The 21,169-nt window shown below is 48.0% G+C and overlaps 1 protein-coding gene across 1 annotated transcript in view; it reads left to right on the top strand.

The window, feature by feature from the left end:
• The first annotated feature begins 1,044 nt into the window (after positions 1 to 1,044).
• Positions 1,045 to 21,169, top strand: part of RASSF5 (Ras association domain family member 5) — a 96,266-nt gene continuing 76,141 nt past the window's right edge. Inside the window, exon 1 of the mRNA XM_077481166.1 lies at positions 1,045 to 1,360. Coding sequence (XP_077337292.1) covers positions 1,256 to 1,360 — 105 coding nt within the window. The 5' untranslated portion in view covers positions 1,045 to 1,255. The remainder of the gene's footprint in view (positions 1,361 to 21,169) is intronic.

Below are 21,169 nucleotides of genomic sequence, written 5' to 3'. Positions count from 1 at the left end.
TGATGGCGCTGGTGAGGCTGCATTGATGGGCGCTGGTGAGGCTGCATTGATGGGCGCTTGTGAGGCTGCATTGATGGGCGCTTGTGAGGCTGCATTGATGGGCACTGGTAGGCTTCATTGATGGGCACTGGTGAGGCTTCATTGATGGGCACTGGTGAGGCTGCATTGATGGGCACTGGTGAGGCTGCATTGACGGGCGCTGGTGAGGCTGCATTGACGGGCGCTGGTAGGCTGCATTGATGGGTGCTGGTGAGGCTGCATTGATGGGTGCTGGTGAGGCTGCATTGTTGGGCACTGGTGAGGCTGCATTGATGGGCACTGGTGACGCTGCATTTGATAGGCGCTGGTGACGCTGCATTTGATGGGCACTGGTGAGGCTGCATTTGATGGGCACTGGTGAGGCTGCATTGATGGGCACTGATGAGGCTGCATTTGATGGGCACTGGTGAGGCTACATTCATAGGCGCTGGTGGGCTGCATTTGATGGGCGCTTCATTAAAAAGGTGGGGTATACATGGGCATGGCAAAGGGGTTGTAGTCAGGGGTGGGGCCAAGGGTGGGTGGCAAAATTAGGTTTCGCCTAGGCCCTAGGGCAGTGATAGCGAACCCATGATGCTCGACTACATTGCAGAATGCATGAGCATCATGGGAAATGTAGTTCCAAAACATCTGGGGTGCCAAGGTTCACCATCACTGCCCTAGGCTGTCAAAAATCCTTGCATCAGCCCTGACTGTATTTGTAGCTGCTGACTTTTAATATTTTTTTTTTGGCAGAACGTCCCAATACTTTTGGCAAGTGTGTGTGTGTGTGTATGTGTGTGTGTGTGTGTGTGTAAATGTCCAAAGTTACAACTTTGTAACTCAGCCTAAGTGAGAAGAGCATGAAGAAGCCATAAAGGTAAAGTGTAACCCTCACATGCAGTGTGTGCACTTGCCGACTTCCTCTCGACCTTCTGACTGGCTGTATATGAGATGATGAATCTACCTAGAAAATCGCGGCATGACACAGGCAGGGAGGGGAAGTGGTTTACCCGAAATAGAGCCAGAGAAGGGAGGGGTCAGAGAGCGAGCAGAGAGTACACAAGTGAGGTTGGTGTGGAGCTCAGGGATGAGCATAGCCGGTGAGGAGGGAGCACAGCTGTACGGATGAAGATGTAGGTGGTGGTACTGGAGACAACTCTGGAGATAACTCTTGTCTGCTGTGATTGGTTCTCCTGCGTGTTCTCTCGGAATATTACACTCTCAGAGACTACCTATGATGGTCAGTGGAAGTATGAGCAGTGGTTACAGTAGCCTGGAGGAGGACATAGAGGACTACTTCTTCACAGCCAAGGAGAACCTATCCAGGAGAAGTGCTAAGGTAAGATGTGTGATAAGGGGGTGCGACTTCCGGAGAGGATCTTCTAGGGGGACTATTCAGATCTGTGCAGTGCAAGGTGTACCATGTGCTACTTGTGCACATTTTTTTGGCACCGGGTGAAGTTTTTGAGTGTGTTTTGCACGCCACAGGCTTTAAAAAAAAAAAACCATGTGCACAACCAAGTCATTTGTATTTATTATTTAGAAAGGATATATATGGCACCGACAGTTTGCACGGCCCATGACAAAATGGAGGGAGACAGTTGAGGTTCAATCCAATTTGATAAACACAGCGATCAGCCATAACTTTATGACCACTGACAGGTTAATAAAATAACATTGATTATCTTCTTATATCCGGAAGTAGGTGAGATATATTAGGCAGGAAGTAAACATGTTGTCTCTGAAGTTGATGTGTTGAGAGCAGAAAAATTGGGCACTGCAGTTTGTTGTGTATGGGGCTGCGTAGTTACAGACTGGTCAGGGTGCCCACAGGCAAAATCACCTACAATGGGTATGTGAGCATCAGATCTGGACCACAGAGCAATGGAAGGAGTCGGTCTAATGAATCGTATTTTCTTTTACACCTTGAGGATTACCAGGTGAGTGTGTGTCACTTACCTGGGGACGAGATGGAACTAGGATGCAGTATGGGAAGAAGGCAAGCCGGTGGAGGCAGTGTGATGCTTTTTGTTGGCAAACCTCAGATACTGCCATTCATGTGGATATTACTTGACATGTACCACCAACCTAAACATTGTTGCTAACCAAGTGTGCCCCTTCTTGAAAATAGTATTCCTCAATGGCAGTGGCATTTTTCAGAAGGATAATGTACACTGCCACACTACAAAAAAAGGTTTCAAGAATGGTTTGAGGAACAAAACAACAGGTTTGAGGTGTTGACTTGGCCTTCAAATTCTTCACATCTCATTCTATCCAAGCATTTGTGGGGTGTGCTTAAAAAAAAAAAAAAGTCCAATCCATAGAGGCCCCATCTCATAACTTATAGGATCTGCTACTGATGGGCTTGGTGCCAGATACCACAGCTTACCTTCAGAGATCTAGTGGTATCCATGCCTTGATGGGTCAGTGCTGTTTTGGCAGCAAAAGGAGGGGCCCACTCAATATTAGGTTGGTGGTCATTAATTTATGGCTGATCTATGTATATAGCAACTCTTTTTATTGGATGCTACAGATCAAATGATACATAGTGACTTAAAGTGGTGTTGCCACCAAAAAATAAAAAGTTGTTTAAAATTCTTTTAAAAAAAAATAATAATTGGCAAAAAAAAAGTTTTACTCACCTCTAAATACCTGTTGCTAGGGGGTCCCTCGTAGTCTGCCTTCTTCCTTGCCCGGGCTGGTGACATCACTTCCCCTCACGCCGCACAGTCACCTGGGACCTGTCACCTGTCCCAGGTGACTGCACGGCGTATCACGGCGCCCTGCGCCGCTCGCGCATGCACAGTGGGTGCCCGGCTGTGAAGCCACAGCCGGGTGCCCGCATGACGGTGCCGCGAGCGGAGCAGGGAACGAGGGGGGGCTTCATTCCCCCGCATCGCTGGACCCTGGGACAGGTAAGTGTCCGATTATTAAAAGTCAGCAGCTGCAGTATTTGCAGCTGCTGACTTTTATTTATTTTTTTTGTAGGGGGCACCCCACTTTAAATAATAATCTGAATTGTGTACAAATGTTTAGAGCAGCCATTCTCAACCTTCTTAGGACCTGCTTACACTTGTGGTCTGGAGATGGTAATAACTGTGTTTTTCTGCCCCCTTGATCCTCCCCAAACACTTTTTATGACAATAACTTACATAGTTACACAGTAGATAAGGTTGAAAAAAGACACAAGTCCATCAAGTCCAACCTATGTGTGTGATTATATGTCAGTATTACATTGTATATCCCTGTATGTTGTGGTCATTCAGGTGCTTATCTAATAGTTTCTTGAAACTATCAATGCCCCCCGCTGAGACCACCGCCTGTGGAAGGGAATTCCACATCCTTGCCGCTCTTACAGTAAGGAACCCTTTACAAAGTTTAAGGTTAAACCTCTTTTCTTCAAATTATTTTTTTTTTTAATTAGTTTTTATTAAAGAAAAGGAGCACATACAACTCATCACAAATCAATTATCAGAGGAGCAGTGTAAACAGTCATAGCATAAACAAAAGTAGAGGAAACAGCAGATAAGGGCTCGATGGCCCTCCTCCAGCTCTGAAAGAGAGGCAAGCTCAGAAAAAGAGAGGAGGAAAGTCCAGAAGACAGAGAGAAAGCGGGGCGGGGGGGGGGGGGTGTTGCCCATTTGCCTCCGCAGAGTCCAATTACTGCCCTAATCATCAAAGTGAAGATTAACAACTAAAGATTAAAACAGGTTTTCATTGATAAGACATTGTTACCTTACATCACACAGGTTGAGAAACCATATCCGCATATACAGAGGTGTACTTGAAGGCGACCCAGCAGGCCCATATTTTTGTGGCGAGGTCAGACTTGCCTCTCAGGGAAAGTGTCAAGTCCTCCATGTAATATAAATGGTCGACCTTGAGTAGCCAGCAGCGGAGCGTGGGGATCCTCCTCTGCTTCCAGTATCGTGTAATAAGAGTTTTCGCAGCGTTGAGGAGATGGGGTGTAATTGAGCGTTTATATGAGCCTGCTGGTTCACCCGAACAATGAAACAAGATATACCAAGGGTCATTAGGAACCTCCCGACCCTGAATGTGTTTAATCCAGTACAGAACTGCGAGCCAGAACAGACGTATCTGTGGACAGAACCACCAGATGTGAGCATGAGTGGCCCGCTCGCCACACTCTCTCCAACAGAGCAGGGAGATTTGGGGGAAAAATTGGTGTAGTGTCACAGGCGTGTAGTGCCACCTGGTTAACAACTTGTAGGTCATTTCAGATGTTTTTGCGGAGCCTGAAGCGGTGTGTGCCATGGTAAGGATGTTGGACACCTGGGTAGGGGTGAGTTCTTTAGCTAGGTCCAGCTCCCAATTGCGGATGAAAGTAGGGGTCTTGTAAGGCTCCAGGGTCAGCAACGCGTGGTAAAAATAAGAGACGGGCTTCTCCACAGGCAAGTCATCTGAGAAAGCGGACTCCAGAGGCGTAAGCTAGTTTATGGAACATAGAGGTCTAGGAAGGGAGCGAACAAAGGCCACTAGTTGGCAGTATTTCCAGCGGTCCATAAATGAAGTGGGTAACTCCCCCATGATGACAGAGAGTGGGAGAACACCGGAGGGGCCAGTGAACTGATGTAGAAGAGTCTTTCCCCCTAGATTCCAAAAGGAATGTGAGCGAGGTCCCATATTACCAGGTGGAAAGTAATTATGACCCGATAAGGACATCAACGGTGAATTGTAGGGCCAGTTCCGTTTTTTGCACAGGAAGTCCCAGACTGCGAGAGAGGAGGTCGTTAGTGGTGATGAGTTGGAAAGGTCCGTCTCACCCAGTATTGTTTCTAGTTCGACCCACAGCTTAGTATTCTTACAATATTTCCAATCCGACAGTCTGGTTAGCACAACGGAGCGGAAGTACAGTCGGAAATCCGGTACTGCCAGGCCCCCAGCGCTTCGTGGTCGCTGAAGTAGGGACCGTGGAAGTCTGGGTTTCTTCCTGTTCCATATATACTTCTATACCATAGAGTTCAATATAGTAAAGAAACCCACTGGCACCCCAAATGGGATCATTTGCAACATGAAGAGCACCCTGGGCAGCAGATTCATCTTTATCAACCCAATTCTCCCCAGCCAGGAATGGCCCAGCTGAGACCATTCCTGAAGGTTCCGATCTGAGTGCGTTGAGGAGCGGTAGAAAATTGGTACGGAAGAGTGCGAGTGGGTTGGGCGTTAAGTAGATACCTAAGTATTTCATGTGCTGTGTCTGCCAGGTAAAGGGGAAAGTTTGCTTAATGTGTGCTGCGTCGAGTGGGGGGACCGTGATGTTTAGTATTTCGGATTTAGACATATTTATTTTGAAATTAGATACCCTGCCATAAGCTGAGAACTCGGATATGAGGTTAGGGAGAGAAATCAGGGGTTGTTGCACGTAAAACAAAATATCATCTGCATACGCAGCGTATTTGTGTTCCGACTTGCCGACGGTAATACCATGTATGTTCGGGTTATTTCGGACAATGGACAGGAAGGGCTCCAACGAGATCGCGAATAGTATGGGCGAAAGCGGGCAGCCCTGGCGCGTGCCATTATATAAGGTGAAGGGGTCACTAAGAGTACCGTTAACTCTCAGTTGGGCCGTGGGTTGACGGTAGAGGGCTGGAATTCGCTAATAATCTACTGGGTCTGTCCCCCCACTCGTAAAAACGTTGGGACACCAGCCTCGATCTATACCTCTGATCTAGGTGTAGGAGGGTCTTCGGGGATTCCCGTTTTTCGGTGAGGGTGTGTAAGATGGACAAAGAGAGGTTCCGTTTATGGATCCGCTCCAAACTCCTAATCTCTTGTATCAACTTAAATTGTTGAGCCAATCGCTCCCTTTTCTTCCTGGCTCCCAGCTCAATAAGTTTGCCTCTAATAAAGACTTTGTGCGCTTCCCACAGTACGCCCGGGGAAATCTCGGAACTCACATTAGTTTGAAAATAAAAATCGAACTCCTCACCTAAGACCTTCCTGTCCGCTTCTTCGGAAATAAGGATTTCGTTCAGTCGCCAGTTTGCAGCCTTGAGAGGTAGAGAATCTACTTTAAGAGTAATCAAAGTCGGAGCGTGATCTGACAGGGGAGATGTTTCTATGGTTGCCCGTACTAGGAGAGGCAGATGCTGGTGGTCAAGAAAACAGAGGTCTATTCTCGAATACGAACGGTGTACCGTGGAGTAGTAAGTAAAATCACGGTCGCCTGGGTGCGTGATCCTCCAGGTGTCCATCAACTGCAGCTCATGGAGTTTTGTGCGAATATATTTCAATTTTTTATAGGACAAGGGTGAACTCCCCCTGGAAGTGTCCAAAGTGGGTTCCAGAGCTGCATTGAAGTCACCCGTCAGAACCACACACCCCCCAGCGAAGTCCCCTAGTTTGGAAAGTGTCGAAGCAGTTTTAACCCCCACTAGTGGCCAAAAAAATTGTTAAAACCACCCCCAAAGTGCCCCATTGTTTTCAATGGGAAGGGGCTCATTAGGAGCGGTAAATACACTGTTCCTACAGCGCTCCAAAGATGCAGCTTGCAGGACTTTTCAGTGTCCTGCAAGCGCACCATTTAATGGGTTTTATTATATTATATGTTCCACAAGTGCAAAAAAAAATTGTTCATCCAGAAAACTTGTGATCTAATAACTTGCTGTATGCTCTGCTTTCAGACTGTTAGGCCGCGTACACACGCGCGGACTGTTCGCCCAACTTTGTCCGTCCAACAGTTTCGGCAAACAGTCCGCTCAAACTTAGCATGGACGGACATGGCCACACACGACGGACGAACAGTTTGCTGAAACCGTGCGCGATGACGTGAACGGCACGTACGACGGGACGAAAAATACGACGTCCTATACACTGCATTATAGCTTTCGGCGTGAAAATCCTTTCTGAGCATGCGCGCAACTTTGTTTGACGAACAAGCCTACACACGAGCGGACTGTTCGCTGAAACAAGGTTTCAGCGGACAGTTTTACGGAATTTCCGAAAAACCTTGTCCGTCAAACTGTCCGCTGAAACTGTCCGCTGAAAGCCCACACACGAGCGGACTGTCCGCCCAAACACTGTTCAGCTGACAAAGTTGGACGAACAGTCCGCCCGTGTGTACGCGGCCTTATCAGTTAGCATTGCTCTCTGTTATCTCAATGGACTAAACCCCCTCTGTTATGGAAAAGAGAGGAGATGTTATGTAGGCCTAGCACGCTTCTTGCCCCAGGGTGACAAAGGCAATGGCATTGATAAGAAAAGATAAAAACACTGCAGTGTGTGTTAATAACACTTTAACCACTTAAGGACCGCCGCATGCCAATGTACGTCATCACAATGGCATGTACAGGCACAAGCACCTACATGTACGTGCTTGCCTTCCAGCTAGTGGGGAGTCCGATCGGACCCCCTCCCGCTGGATGCGGCGGTCCGTTTCGCTTCAGGAGCGATCCGGGATGAGGGGATGGCCGTTGGTTTCTGGCCACCCCCTCTCGATCGCTCCTGGCGAATGAGAAGCTTCCTCCCACTGTGTATAGTAAACACAGGCAGGGAGGAAGTGATGTCATTCTCCTCGGGGTGGTCTTTTTGACCGGACTACGAAGAGAAGTGAAAGTAAGTGTGCACCAACACTACACTGACATGTAGGCACACACAGGCACACAACCCCCCCCCCCCCCCCAGGTGCCCCCATATACTACCCAATAACGGTTTTAACCCCCTGATTGCCCCTAGTTAACCCTTTCACCCCCTTTTGCCATCGTTTTTCTGATCGCTGCATTAGTGTCACTGATGCCGCTAGGTAGCTAGTTATTTTTTTAGGTTCACCGCCAGGTTTTTATAGCGCTAGGTACCCCGATATACTACCCAATAATTGGTTTTAACTCCCTGATTGCCCCTAGTTAACCCTTTCACCAGCGATCACAGTATAAGTGTCACTGGTGACGCTGGTTAGCCAGTTAGTTATTTAGGTTCCCCGTTAGGTTTTTATATAGCGCCAGGGACCCCCATATACTACCTAATAAAAATTTGAACCCCCTGATTGCCCCTAGTTAACCCTTTCACCAGTGATCACCATATAAGTGTTACGGGTGACTCTGGTTAGTTTGCTTTTTATAGCATCAGGACACCCACCATTTATTACCCAATAAAGGTTTAACCCCCTGATCACCCGGCGGGTGATATCAATTAGGTTTTAGGGTCAGGGTCTGCGTCGCCCCAGGCAGCGCTAGGTTAGTGCCAGTCCTGCTAACACCCACGCGCAAAGCATACACCTCCCATAGTGGTATAGAATCTGAACAGATCAATATCTGATCTGATCAGATCTATACTAGCGTCCCCAGCAGTTTAGGGTTCCAAAAAAACGCATTGTTAGCGGGATCAGCCCAGATACCTGCTAGCACCTGCGTTTTGCCCCTCTGCCCAGCCCACCCAAGTGCAGTATCGATCGATCACTGTCACTTACAAAACACTAAACACATAACTGCAGCGTTTGCAGAGTCAGGCCTGATCCCTGCGATCGCTAACAGTTTTTTTTGGTAGCGTTTTATATTTAAATCCAGAAGGCAGTGCTTGGTTTTCGGGGTCCCGTACGTGGCTAGGCTCCTAAAAAGTCCCCCTCATGTGGTATCCCCGTACTCGGGAGAAGCAGCAGAATTTATTTTGGGGTGTAATTTGACTTATGCCCATAGCATGTGTGAGCAATATATCATTTAGTGAAAACTTTGTGCAAAAAAAAATAAAAAATGTTAATATTCCTGCAACTTGTGGCAAAATATAAAATATTTCATGGACTCAACATGCCAACATGTGGGACTCCCAAAAAGTCCCACATATGTGGTATCTCCGTACTCAGGAGAAGCAGCAGAATATATTTTGGGGTGCAATTCCACATATAACTATGGCATGTGTGAGCAATATATCATTTAGTGACAACTTTTTGTAAACTTTTTTTTTTTGTAAGTCCCGGCCAGTATATCATGGCCAGGACCTGCTGATTGGGTGTGTCCATTCACAGCCCAGAGCCCTGCGTTGACAATCACAGTGCTCTGTACATAGGGAACAATCTCTCTGTTTCCTGCAAAGCAGGGATAAGAAACAAAGAGATCTTTAATAAAAATCAGTACACATTGTTAGGCACACATTTAACCCCACTCATCACTGTATCAGTGTCACTCGTGATGTCAGTGGCCTTTAGTCCCCCCCCAGAATTAGTGTCAGATTGTCCGCCACAATATCGCAGTCCCATTATAAGTCACTGATCACCACCATTAGTAGTATAAAGAAAAAAAAATTCTATCTATCTATCTATATATATATATATATATATATTTATATTTATAATCTATATATACCATATTTTGTAGAGGCTCAATTTCACGCAAAGCAATCAATATACACTTATTGGGATTTGTTTACCAAAGACATGCATCCGAATACATTTTGGCGAACATTTATGAACAAATTTGATTTATTTTTATTGGTTATGTTTTATAGCAAAAAGTAAAAAATATTTTTTTTTCAAAATTGTCAGTCTTTTTTCATTTTAGATAATAAAAAACCCAGTGGTGATCAAATACCGCCAAAAGAAAGCTATATGTATTTGTTTGGGTACAGCTTTGCATGACCACGCAGTTACCAGTTAGAGTAGCCCAATGCCAAATAGCAAAAAAATGGCCTGGTCATAAGGGGGTAAAACCTCCTGCAGCTGAGTTGGTTAAAGTGCAGCAGCGGTTATAGCAGGATTATATGCAAGCTGTGGTGTGAATGCGCCCCGAGTTGAATATAACAATATTTGCATGCCAAAAATAGCACATAAACCTGTTACAAGTTGCTATATGGGGCTGACATCTCTGCTCTTTTTAAAATGTGGCTAGCTTTAGCTGTTACACTGACTTCGATATTTTCTGGGTCAGAGACCAGGGACAAATATTTAATTCAAGAAAGGCAGACAAACTCAAAAGTGTTTACCTGCATTATTATTCTGGGTAAGCAACAGAGTATTGAAGCAAGAGGGTTGACATGACACCCAAGCAACCAGCATTTTTTAGAAGAGCTCAGCAGTGGCACCCTCCTTGTGTCTCTTATGACAGGAGTCGCCATCTTGTAAAATGTGCCTAAAGTGAACCAGTAGTCCTACATTTCTATAGATGCATCATGATCTGACACCAGGTAGCATTTATCTTTAAACTATTACACCACTTTTATATAGTTTAATGCTCACCCCTACCAGTGTGTGCGCCTACTTATAGGTGGCTTAGGAATTTGGGAGCAGGGGGCATGCATGTTCTCCACTTACAGGAAATGGACAAGCACTGTGAGATGCTCTGGATGGTGTTGGAGTGAGAAACATACAGGTAACTACTACCCTGTTTGCCCGAAAATAAGACCTAGCGTGATTGTCGGTGATGGCTGCAATATAAGCCCTACCCCACAAATAAGCCCTACCTTGTTTCCCCAAAAATAAGCCCTACTCTGAAAATAAGACCTACAAAGGACTTTAACTGCAGATTATTTGTGGGGTAGGGTTTATATTGCAGCCATCACAGACAATCACGTTAGGTCTTATTTTCGGGCAAACAGGGTATGTGCTGACAGCTTATGCTCTCAGATTATGATGGCTGTTTAGAACTGCCCCCACCTACAGATTTTACTTTAAGCCCCCCGTTCACACCAGTGCGATTTGTCATGTGATTTTGTCTCACCCCATTGTTTCCAATTTAACCGCTCAAATTGCCACAACTCACAGTCGCAGCGACTTTAAAAAAAGGCTCCTGCACTACTTTTTCCAGACTTCTTTGCAAATTGCATAGACTTCTGTTAAACAAAGTCGCAAGCCGCAATGAAATCGGAGGTGCGAATCACACTGATCTGCGGCTTTGAAATCGGCACAATTTCAAAGCCGAATTAGTGTCAACCAGGGCCAAAAGAGAAGTTTGGGATTTAAAAACTCACCTAGGTGAATGCAGCATCAATCCGACGCTGCATCTGTCCCCTGCCACCTCTACACTGAGAACCGAGTGATTAAAGTGATATTAAAGTTTGGGGTTTTTTTGGTTTAAAAAATAGCAAACATGTTATACTTACCTGCTCTGTGCAGTGGTTTTGCACAGAGCAGCCCAGATCCTCCTCTTTTTAGGTCCCTCACCGACGCTCTTGGCTTCTCCCTCCTGCCAAGTGCCCCCACAGCAAGCAGCTTGCTGCGATGGCACCCAAGCCAAGCCGCTGCTCTGTGTCTATTTAGACACTGAGCTGCGGCTTTGCCCCACTCCCACTCTCTCCTCATTGGCTCACTGACTTTGATTGACAGCAGAAGCATCTACTGCTGTGTCTCAGCCATTTAGGAGGGAGAGTCCTGGACAGCTGAGGCTCTCATGCAACATTGCTGAATTAAGATGAGGCTCAGGTAAGTATGAGGGGGGCTGCTGCACACAGAAGGTTTTTTTTATCTTAACCACTTCGCGCCGGGTGGACGTCCTGGGACGGCCTCGAATTTCAGTGGTTATATCTGAATGATGCCTGAGGCCACAGACATCATTCAGATATTGGCATTTTCAGCCGGCGATTCCCTGCACCATAAGAACAACCATAGCAGCTGTTCCGCCGCTTGATCATTATTACGGGTGGCGGGGGGGGGGGGGCATCCAGTGCTTCCATCGGTGAGTTGGTCACAGCATCCTCTGGCCCCCGGATGATACCATAGAAATTTCCGGCGGACCAGATGGTCCCCGGAGTCTCTATGATCGTTCGGAGGCCAGGCGCGATGTTATGACGTCACGCCCAGCCTCTGCATTCAAAATAACGGCGCCACCTTGACTGGGAAGCCGTGATCGTTTTTTTTTATCTTTTTTTTTTTTAGGCTTTCCAGCCTAGAGGTGAGATATGGGGTCTTATTGACCCCATATCTCACTGTAAATGGTCCGATCGTGCCATATTCCTATTACAAGGGATGTTTACATTCCTTGTAATAGGAATAAAAGTAATCAATAATTTTTTTTTTTTAAGTGTCAAACTAAAAAAATAAAAGTAAAATTAACAATAAAAAAAATAAAGTGCCCCTGTTACCGCGAGCTCGTACGCAGAAGCGAACGCATACGTAAGTCCCCGCCCACATATGAAAACGGTGTGCAAACCACACATGTGAGGTATCGCCGCGAACGTTAGGGCGAGAGCAATAATTCTAGACCTCCTCTGTAACGCAAAACATGTAACCAGTAAAAAAATTGTAAACGTTGCCTATGGGGATTTTTAAATACCAAAGTTTGGCGCCATTCCACAAGCGCATGCAATTTTGAAGCGTGACATTTGGGTTTTCTATTTACTCTGCGTATCTTCATCTATCATATTATACAAAAAAATTGGGCTAACTTTACTGTTTTTTTTTTTTTTTTTTAAGCATGAAACTGAAAAAAACGCGTTAGAAAAATTGCTGCGCAAATACCGTGTGAGATAAAAAGTTGCAATAACCGCCATTGTATTCTCTAGGGTCTTTGCTAAAAAAAAGCATATATAATGTTTGGGGGTTGTATGTCATTTTCTAGCAAAAAAATTATGAATTTTACATGTAGGAGAGAAATGTCAGAATTGGCCTGGATGTGGGTAATGCATAAAGATAAAAAAAATCGTGCCTTGAGAGCCACTTTAAAGACTCCAATCTAGGTAAAGAGTCTCTGAGGGGACTCTTTACCACGTCATGTCCAATCACGGCTGATCATGATGTAAACAGGAATAGTGATGGACGAACTTCCGACGGGACGTTTCGCGAACGCGAAACGCGAACGGACACAAACGTTCGCGAAAACGACCGTTCGCCGCGGGCTCCATTGACTTCAATGGGAGGCGAATTTCGCAAACCTTTAGGTCGAATTTGCGGCCACGGGGTAATTATTAGGGGGTAGCACGTAGTCCCACCACCTGGACAATAGCATAATACATGTATGAGGTGAATTTGGGATCGATAACTACAAGCATTTTTTTTTTATTTGGGAAATTGTTCTGACAATTCAGGACTATGGAGCTAATGAAGGCAATGGAGGAGAGGGAAGGTCAGGGACCAGGGTAGGCAAACAAGAGGGTGCAGGAGATACAGAGCACTGACAGCAGCACCGTAATACAGAGCACTGACATCAGCACCGTGACATACAGCGCTGACAGCAGCTCCGTGACATACAGCGCTGACAGCAGCTCCGTGACATACAGCGCTGACAGCAGCTCCGTGACATACAGCGCTGACAGCAGCTCCGTGACATACAGCGCTGACAGCAGCTCCGTGACATACAGCGCTGACAGCAGCACCGTGACATACAGCGCTGACAGCAGCTCCGTGACATACAGCGCTGACAGCAGCTCCGTGACATACAGCGCTGACAGCAGCTCCGTGACATACAGCACTGACAGCAGCTCCGTGACATACAGCGCTGACAGCAGCTCCGTGACATACAGCGCTGACAGCAGCACCGTGACATACAGCGCTGACAGCAGCTCCGTGACATACAGCGCTGACAGCAGCTCCGTGACATACAGCGCTGACAGCAGCTCCGTGACATACAGCGCTGACAGCAGCTCCGTGACATACAGCGCTGACAGCAGCTCCGTGACATACAGCGCTGACAGCAGCTCCGTGACATACAGCGCTGACAGCAGCTCCGTGACATACAGCGCTGACAGCAGCTCCGTGACATACAGCGCTGACAGCAGCTCCGTGACATACAGCGCTGACAGCAGCTCCGTGACATACAGCGCTGACAGCAGCTCCGTGACATACAGCGCTGACAGCAGCACCGTAAGCAGCCCCAGGAGGAAGTCAGCACAGCACAGGGATGGTGTGATCCCCTCATAATAAGAACCCCCAGGAGGAAGTCAGCACAGCACAGGGATGGTGGGAGCCCCTCATAATAAGAACACCCAGGAGGAAGTCAGCACAGCACAGGGATGGTGGGAACCCCTCATAATAAGCAGCCCCAGTAGAAATATGACACCGCTCAACCTCTTCAAAGAGGAGGGTAGGGGCATATAGTACGGTGTGCTTTTTTGGGTCAGGGAAGTGAGCCAAATGAATTAAGAAGGTCTGTGTGCTTGATTCCAAAAATTGTTTATAGACATATACATGGTCTACTGATCACATGTGTTGAATTCCTCCGAGATCCATGCCTCATTCATTTTTAGAAATGTGAGGTAGTTAACACTGTGGTGAGCTAGGCGAGTACGCTTATCGGTCACAATCCCCCCTGCTGCGCTGAACGTCCTTTCGGACAGGACACTGGATGAGGGGCAAGCCAACAGTTCGATTGCAAATTGGGCAAGCTCTGGCCAGAGGTCAAGCCTGCCCACCCAGTAGTCTAGGGGTTCATCACTCCTCAGAGCGTCCACATCGGCCGTTAACCCAATGTAGTCGGACACCTGACGGTCTAGGCGTTCCCTGATGCTGGATCCGGATGACACCTGTCGATGGGTCGGCTGAAAGAATGACCTCATATCCGAAGTCACCAACACATCTTCAAACCGGCCTCTTCTTGCAGGCGCTGTTGGATTGGTACCCGCAAATCCTTCTCTGGGAGTGGGAATTGCTCCTCTGCCAGCGCACGCAAAAGCAGAATGCAGCATTTCTCGAAGCAAGGCCTGGAAGTGCTGCATTCTGACAGCCCTCTGCGACGGCGGTAACATTTCCGCCATTTTGTGTTTGTACCGGGGGTCTAAGTACGTTGCCACCCAGTACTGGTCCTTGACCCTCATGCTTTTTATACGGGGGTCCCTATTAAAACACTGGAGCATGAAGGCCCCCATTTGCACTAAAGTGGAAGCGGTGTGGTGGCCTGGCTCCTGCTCATCATCCAGGATAATGTCGTCCTCTTCATTCTCCTCTCCCCATCCTCGCACAACAGGGATCCCAGAAAGGTTTAAAGCATGCTCTTCTTGCTCCTGCTCATCCGCCCCGGCACCATCCTCCTCTGACTCCTCATCAGACTCCTGTTGTTGACTTGTCTCAGATAGAGTAGCCCCCCCTGGGAATTCATCCAGCATTGCGACTTCCTCATCTTCCCGCTCCTGCTCCTCCACAGCCTGATCAATGACACGACGCAATGCACGCTCCAGAAAGAAGGCATAAGGTACCATGTCACTGATGGCGCCATGGCTGCGACTGACCAGTTTGGTGATCTCCTCAAATGGCCGCAGAAGTCTGCATGTGTCGCGCATGAGCAGCCACTGGCGCGGTGAAAAAAAACCCAGCTCCCCAGAACCGTTTCTTTCGCAGAGTTCATACAGGTAGACGTTAACTGCACGTTTCTGCTGGAGCAGCCTATCAAGCATATAGAAGGTTGAGTTCCATCGCGTCGGGCAATCGCAAATAAGACGTCTGACCGGCAGATGGTGTCGCCGCTGAATGTCAGCAAGGCGAGCCATGGCCGTGTAAGATCTTCTGAAATGGGCCGAGATTTTCCTTGCCTGCCGCAAGATGTCCTGGACCCCAGGGTATTTGACAAGGAATCGCTGCACGACCAAGTTTAAGACGTGTGCCATGCACGGCACGTGCGTGATTTTGCCCTGTTTCAATGCGCTAAGCAGATTGGCACCGTTGTCACACACCACTTTACCAACTGTCAAATTGAGCGGTGTTAGCCACTCATCTGCCTGTGAACGCAAAGCTGAAAGGAGTGCCGGGCCAGTGTGGCTCTTTGCTTCCAGGCACAACAGACGCAGCACGGCATGGCAACGTCTCACCTGGCATGTGGAATAGGTTCTGGGGAGCTTGGGCGGTGCAGTGGAAGAGACGCTAGCAGCGGAAAAGGAGGAGGCAGCTGAGGAGGAGAGGGAGGAGGATGGAGTAGGAGGAGGAGAAGAAGAGTCAGGCCTGCATGCAATCCGTGGCGGTAAAACCAAATCTACACGGGTGCCACGGGTTACATGCTTGACGGCCGTCAGAAGGTTCACCCAGTGGGCAGTAAAACTGATATACCTTCCCTGCCCGTGTTTGCTAGACCACGTGTCTGTGGTCAGATGTATCTTGGCACCGACACTGTGTGCCAGAGATACATTCACTTGCCGCTGAACATGGCCATATAGCTCTGGGATGCCCTTCTCTGAGAAATACTTCCTTCCTGGGACCTTCCATTGTGGTGTTCCAATGGCCACAAATTTGCGAAAGGCCTCCGAGTCCACCAGTTTATATGGCAGTAGTTGGCGGGCTATGAGTTCTGACAAGCCAGCCGCCAACCGTTGGGCAAGAGGGTTATCCGGCGTCATCATTTTTTTACGCTCAAACATTAGGCCCACGGAAGCCTGCCTTTTTGCAGAAAAATGTGAGCTTGGCGTGATGGAAGGTGGAGTGGAGGACAATTGTGAGGAGAGAGGAGAAGGAGAAGTAGAAGACGAGGCTGGACGGTGAGAGCCTGCAGTGTGGCTTTGTGTGTTCCGTTGCTCCCACTGGGCTCGGTGATGGCTGCTCATGTGCCTTCTTAAGGCGGTCGTCCCTAGGTGAGTATTGGGCTTACCGCGACTAACGCGTTGACTGCAAAGATTGCAGATGGCAACGCTATTGTCAGCAGCGGACACGTTAAAAAAAGCCCACACTGCGGAGCCATGTGCCGGTGTCCTGGGAGCGCCAGATGTGACCGTACATGGTCGATGACTCGCTCCTGATACATTTGCAGTCTGCTTTGTCCCTGCTGTGCAATGTAAGTCATTGCTGCTTCTCCTCCCTATCTGCTGGTCCATATCTCCCTCTGAACTCCCCTCCTCTTCCTCTCTTGTGGGCACCCACGTGACATCACTAGACACGTCATCATCAACGTCACCTTCCCCACCGCTATAAGTAGAGTAGGCAGCAACACCGGGGACCAACCTCCTCCTTGGGCTGATCTGGGTACTGGCGTCAGACTGCTGAGTAGCGCTTGTTGCTACCTCCTCTTCCTGATCCAATACCAAGAGTGGCTGCGCATCAGAAATGTCCTCTTGATATGGATCGGAAAATAATTCCAGTGACTCAAGCGGAAGGTATGTGGTGGTGGTGGTGGTGGTCGTGTTGTTGGTGGTAGTGTCTTTGGGGGTGCACATAGCAGAGAGTGAAGAAGAGGGTGCAGATCGAGAGGATGAGGAGGGTGCAGAAGAGTAAGGCTGAGCGAGCCACTCAACCAAGTCTGGTGCATCCTTTAAAGTAATTGAACGCACCTTCTGCAACTTCCCACTTTGGCTCAAGCCTGTTGCTCCTGCCCTACCCCTACCACCCCTGCGGAAGGGCCTGCCTCTTCCTCTGCATGTCATTTTTTAAATGACCCTGTGACAAAACTCTTAGTCCCTATACCGCTGAAGGACTGCTGCAGTATAGGTGAGCGGTCAGCAGTGGTGCACGTCAACCCTATCTATTGTGGACCTATAGCGGTCCTTACAGAACAGCAGACTGTACCGCACTCAAGCCTATGTACCGTAGCACCCTATACCAAGTTACCAGTCCTTATAAGAACTTTTGTGGACCAAGCAGGTTGTGTATTAGTGTTTAGCAGACTGTACGTCAGTCCCTATACCGCTGAAGGACTGCTGCAGTATAGGGCAGCGGTCAGCAGTGGTGCACGTCAACCCTATCTATTGTGGACCGATAGCGGTCCTTACAGAACAGCAGACTGTACCGCACTCAAGCCTATGTACCGTAGCACCCTATACCAAGTTACCAGTCCTTATAAGAACTTTTGTGGACCAAGCAGGTTGTGTATTAGTGTTTAGCAGACTGTACGTCAGTCCCTATACCGCTGAAGGACTGCTGCAGTATAGGGCAGCGGTCAGCAGTGGTGCACGTCAACCCTATCTATTGTGGACCGATAGCGGTCCTTACAGAACAGCAGACTGTACCGCACTCAAGCCTATGTACCGTAGCACCCTATACCAAGTTACCAGTCCTTATAAGAACTTTTGTGGAACAAGCAGGTTGTGTGTTAGTGATTAGCAGACTGTACGTCAGTCCCTATACCGCTGAAGGACTGCTGCAGTATAGGTGAGCGGTCAGCAGTGGTGCACGTCAACCCTATCTATTGTGGACCGATAGCGGTCCTTACAGAACAGCAGACTGTACCGCACTCAAGCCTATGTACCGTAGCACCCTATACCAAGTTACCAGTCCTTATAAGAACTTTTGTGGAACAAGCAGGTTGTGTGTTAGTGATTAGCAGACTGTACGTCAGTCCCTATACCGCTGAAGGACTGCTGCAGTATAGGTGAGCGGTCAGCAGTGGTGCACGTCAACCCTATCTATTGTGGACCGATAGCGGTCCTTACAGAACAGCAGACTGTACCGCACTCAAGCCTATGTACCGTAGCACCCTATACCAAGTTACCAGTCCTTATAAGAACTTTTGTGGACCAAGCAGGTTGTGTATTAGTGTTTAGCAGACTGTACGTCAGTCCCTATACCGCTGAAGGACTGCTGCAGTATAGGGCAGCGGTCAGCAGTGGTGCACGTCAACCCTATCTATTGTGGACCGATAGCGGTCCTTACAGAACAGCAGACTGTACCGCACTCAAGCCTATGTACCGTAGCACCCTATACCAAGTTACCAGTCCTTATAAGAACTTTTGTGGAACAAGCAGGTTGTGTGTTAGTGATTAGCAGACTGTACGTCAGTCCCTATACCGCTGAAGGACTGCTGCAGTATAGGGCAGCGGTCAGCAGTGGTGCACGTCAACCCTATCTATTGTGGACCGATAGCGGTCCTTACAGAACAGCAGACTGTACCGCACTCAAGCCTATGTACCGTAGCACCCTATACCAAGTTACCAGTCCTTATAAGAACTTTTGTGGAACAAGCAGGTTGTGTGTTAGTGATTAGCAGACTGTACGTCAGTCCCTATACCGCTGAAGGACTGCTGCAGTATAGGTGAGCGGTCAGCAGTGGTGCACGTCAACCCTATCTATTGTGGACCGATAGCGGTCCTTACAGAACAGCAGACTGTACCGCACTCAAGCCTATGTACCGTAGCACCCTATACCAAGTTACCAGTCCTTATAAGAACTTTTGTGGACCAAGCAGGTTGTGTATTAGTGTTTAGCAGACTGTACGTCAGTCCCTATACCGCTGAAGGACTGCTGCAGTATAGGGCAGCGGTCAGCAGTGGTGCACGTCAACCCTATCTATTGTGGACCGATAGCGGTCCTTACAGAACAGCAGACTGTACCGCACTCAAGCCTATGTACCGTAGCACCCTATACCAAGTTACCAGTCCTTATAAGAACTTTTGTGGAACAAGCAGGTTGTGTGTTAGTGATTAGCAGACTGTACGTCAGTCCCTATACCGCTGAAGGACTGCTGCAGTATAGGGCAGCGGTCAGCAGTGGTGCACGTCAACCCTATCTATTGTGGACCGATAGCGGTCCTTACAGAACAGCAGACTGTACCGCACTCAAGCCTATGTACCGTAGCACCCTATACCAAGTTACCAGTCCTTATAAGAACTTTTGTGGAACAAGCAGGTTGTGTGTTAGTGATTAGCAGACTGTACGTCAGTCCCTATACCGCTGAAGGACTGCTGCAGTATAGGTGAGCGGTCAGCAGTGGTGCACGTCAACCCTATCTATTGTGGACCGATAGCGGTCCTTACAGAACAGCAGACTGTACCGCACTCAAGCCTATGTACCGTAGCACCCTATACCAAGTTACCAGTCCTTATAAGAACTTTTGTGGACCAAGCAGGTTGTGTATTAGTGTTTAGCAGACTGTACGTCAGTCCCTATACCGCTGAAGGACTGCTGCAGTATAGGGCAGCGGTCAGCAGTGGTGCACGTCAACCCTATCTATTGTGGACCGATAGCGGTCCTTACAGAACAGCAGACTGTACCGCACTCAAGCCTATGTACCGTAGCACCCTATACCAAGTTACCAGTCCTTATAAGAACTTTTGTGGACCAAGCAGGTTGTGTATTAGTGTTTAGCAGACTGTACGTCAGTCCCTATACCGCTGAAGGACTGCTGCAGTATAGGGCAGCGGTCAGCAGTGGTGCACGTCAACCCTATCTATTGTGGACCGATAGCGGTCCTTACAGAACAGCAGACTGTACCGCACTCAAGCCTATGTACCGTAGCACCCTATACCAAGTTACCAGTCCTTATAAGAACTTTTGTGGAACAAGCAGGTTGTGTGTTAGTGATTAGCAGACTGTACGTCAGTCCCTATACCGCTGAAGGACTGCTGCAGTATAGGGCAGCGGTCAGCAGTGGTGCACGTCAACCCTATCTATTGTGGACCGATAGCGGTCCTTACAGAACAGCAGACTGTACCGCACTCAAGCCTATGTACCGTAGCACCCTATACCAAGTTACCAGTCCTTATAAGAACTTTTGTGGAACAAGTGAGTTGTGAATGTTTAGCAGACTGCAGCAGAAGGGCAGCAGTCAAGTATAATATCCTTTCTATATTTGGAAGAAAGAATATTATACATGTACAAGCCTATTACTGTACCACTGATACCAGTCCTGAAAAGAACCTTTGTGGAACTAATAATAACAGCAAGTCTTTAAAATTACCCTCACTGCCTGACAACACTGCTTCCTTCCTGTCCCTATACAAATTGGCAAAAAAAGAGAACGATTAGTGGTTACTGGAACAGCTCTTTTGTGGACCTTGATAGTAACAGCTAATGATGATGATGATGATGATGATGATGAAAGACTAATCTGGCTGTCCCTGTAGCATACACCGTCCTTTCCCTTTCTCTAAACTAACAAAAGACACTCAGGCTGCTGCAAGAATCAGCAGCACAGCAAACCTATCAACACCTAACACCTATACCAGTCCTGAAAAGAACTTTTGTGTACCAAATAGCTAGTGGTTTATCTCTCCCTACTCCACACAGGAACCTGTCCCTATCTTAACAGAAGAAAGAATGTAAAATGGCCACCGGATCGGGTGTATTTATAGGTTAGGGGGAATGTACAAGTGTCCATGTGCTGTCATGTCTCAATTGGCTGTCCTGTATCACATGATAAACGTGTCACCAAAGGTTAAAGTTCTTGTATACATTAAACACGTAAGTCCGCCGCGGCGAACGACGGAAAAAGGCGTTCGAACGTGCGGACCGCGAATGTCGGAAATTCGCCGCGAAACGACCGCCGGGCGAACCGTTCGGCCATCACTAAACAGGAAGAGCGAGTCAGACGCGAGTAGAGGAGAGCTGATCGGCTGCTCATCTGACATGTCATTTACA

Source organism: Lithobates pipiens, unplaced genomic scaffold, assembly GCF_037356315.1.
Source record: "Lithobates pipiens isolate NorthernLeopardFrog02 unplaced genomic scaffold, aLitPip1_a1.2 Scaffold_16, whole genome shotgun sequence".
Classification (NCBI taxonomy): domain Eukaryota; kingdom Metazoa; phylum Chordata; class Amphibia; order Anura; family Ranidae; genus Lithobates; species Lithobates pipiens.
This window is presented reverse-complemented; position numbering and strand designations above follow the sequence as displayed.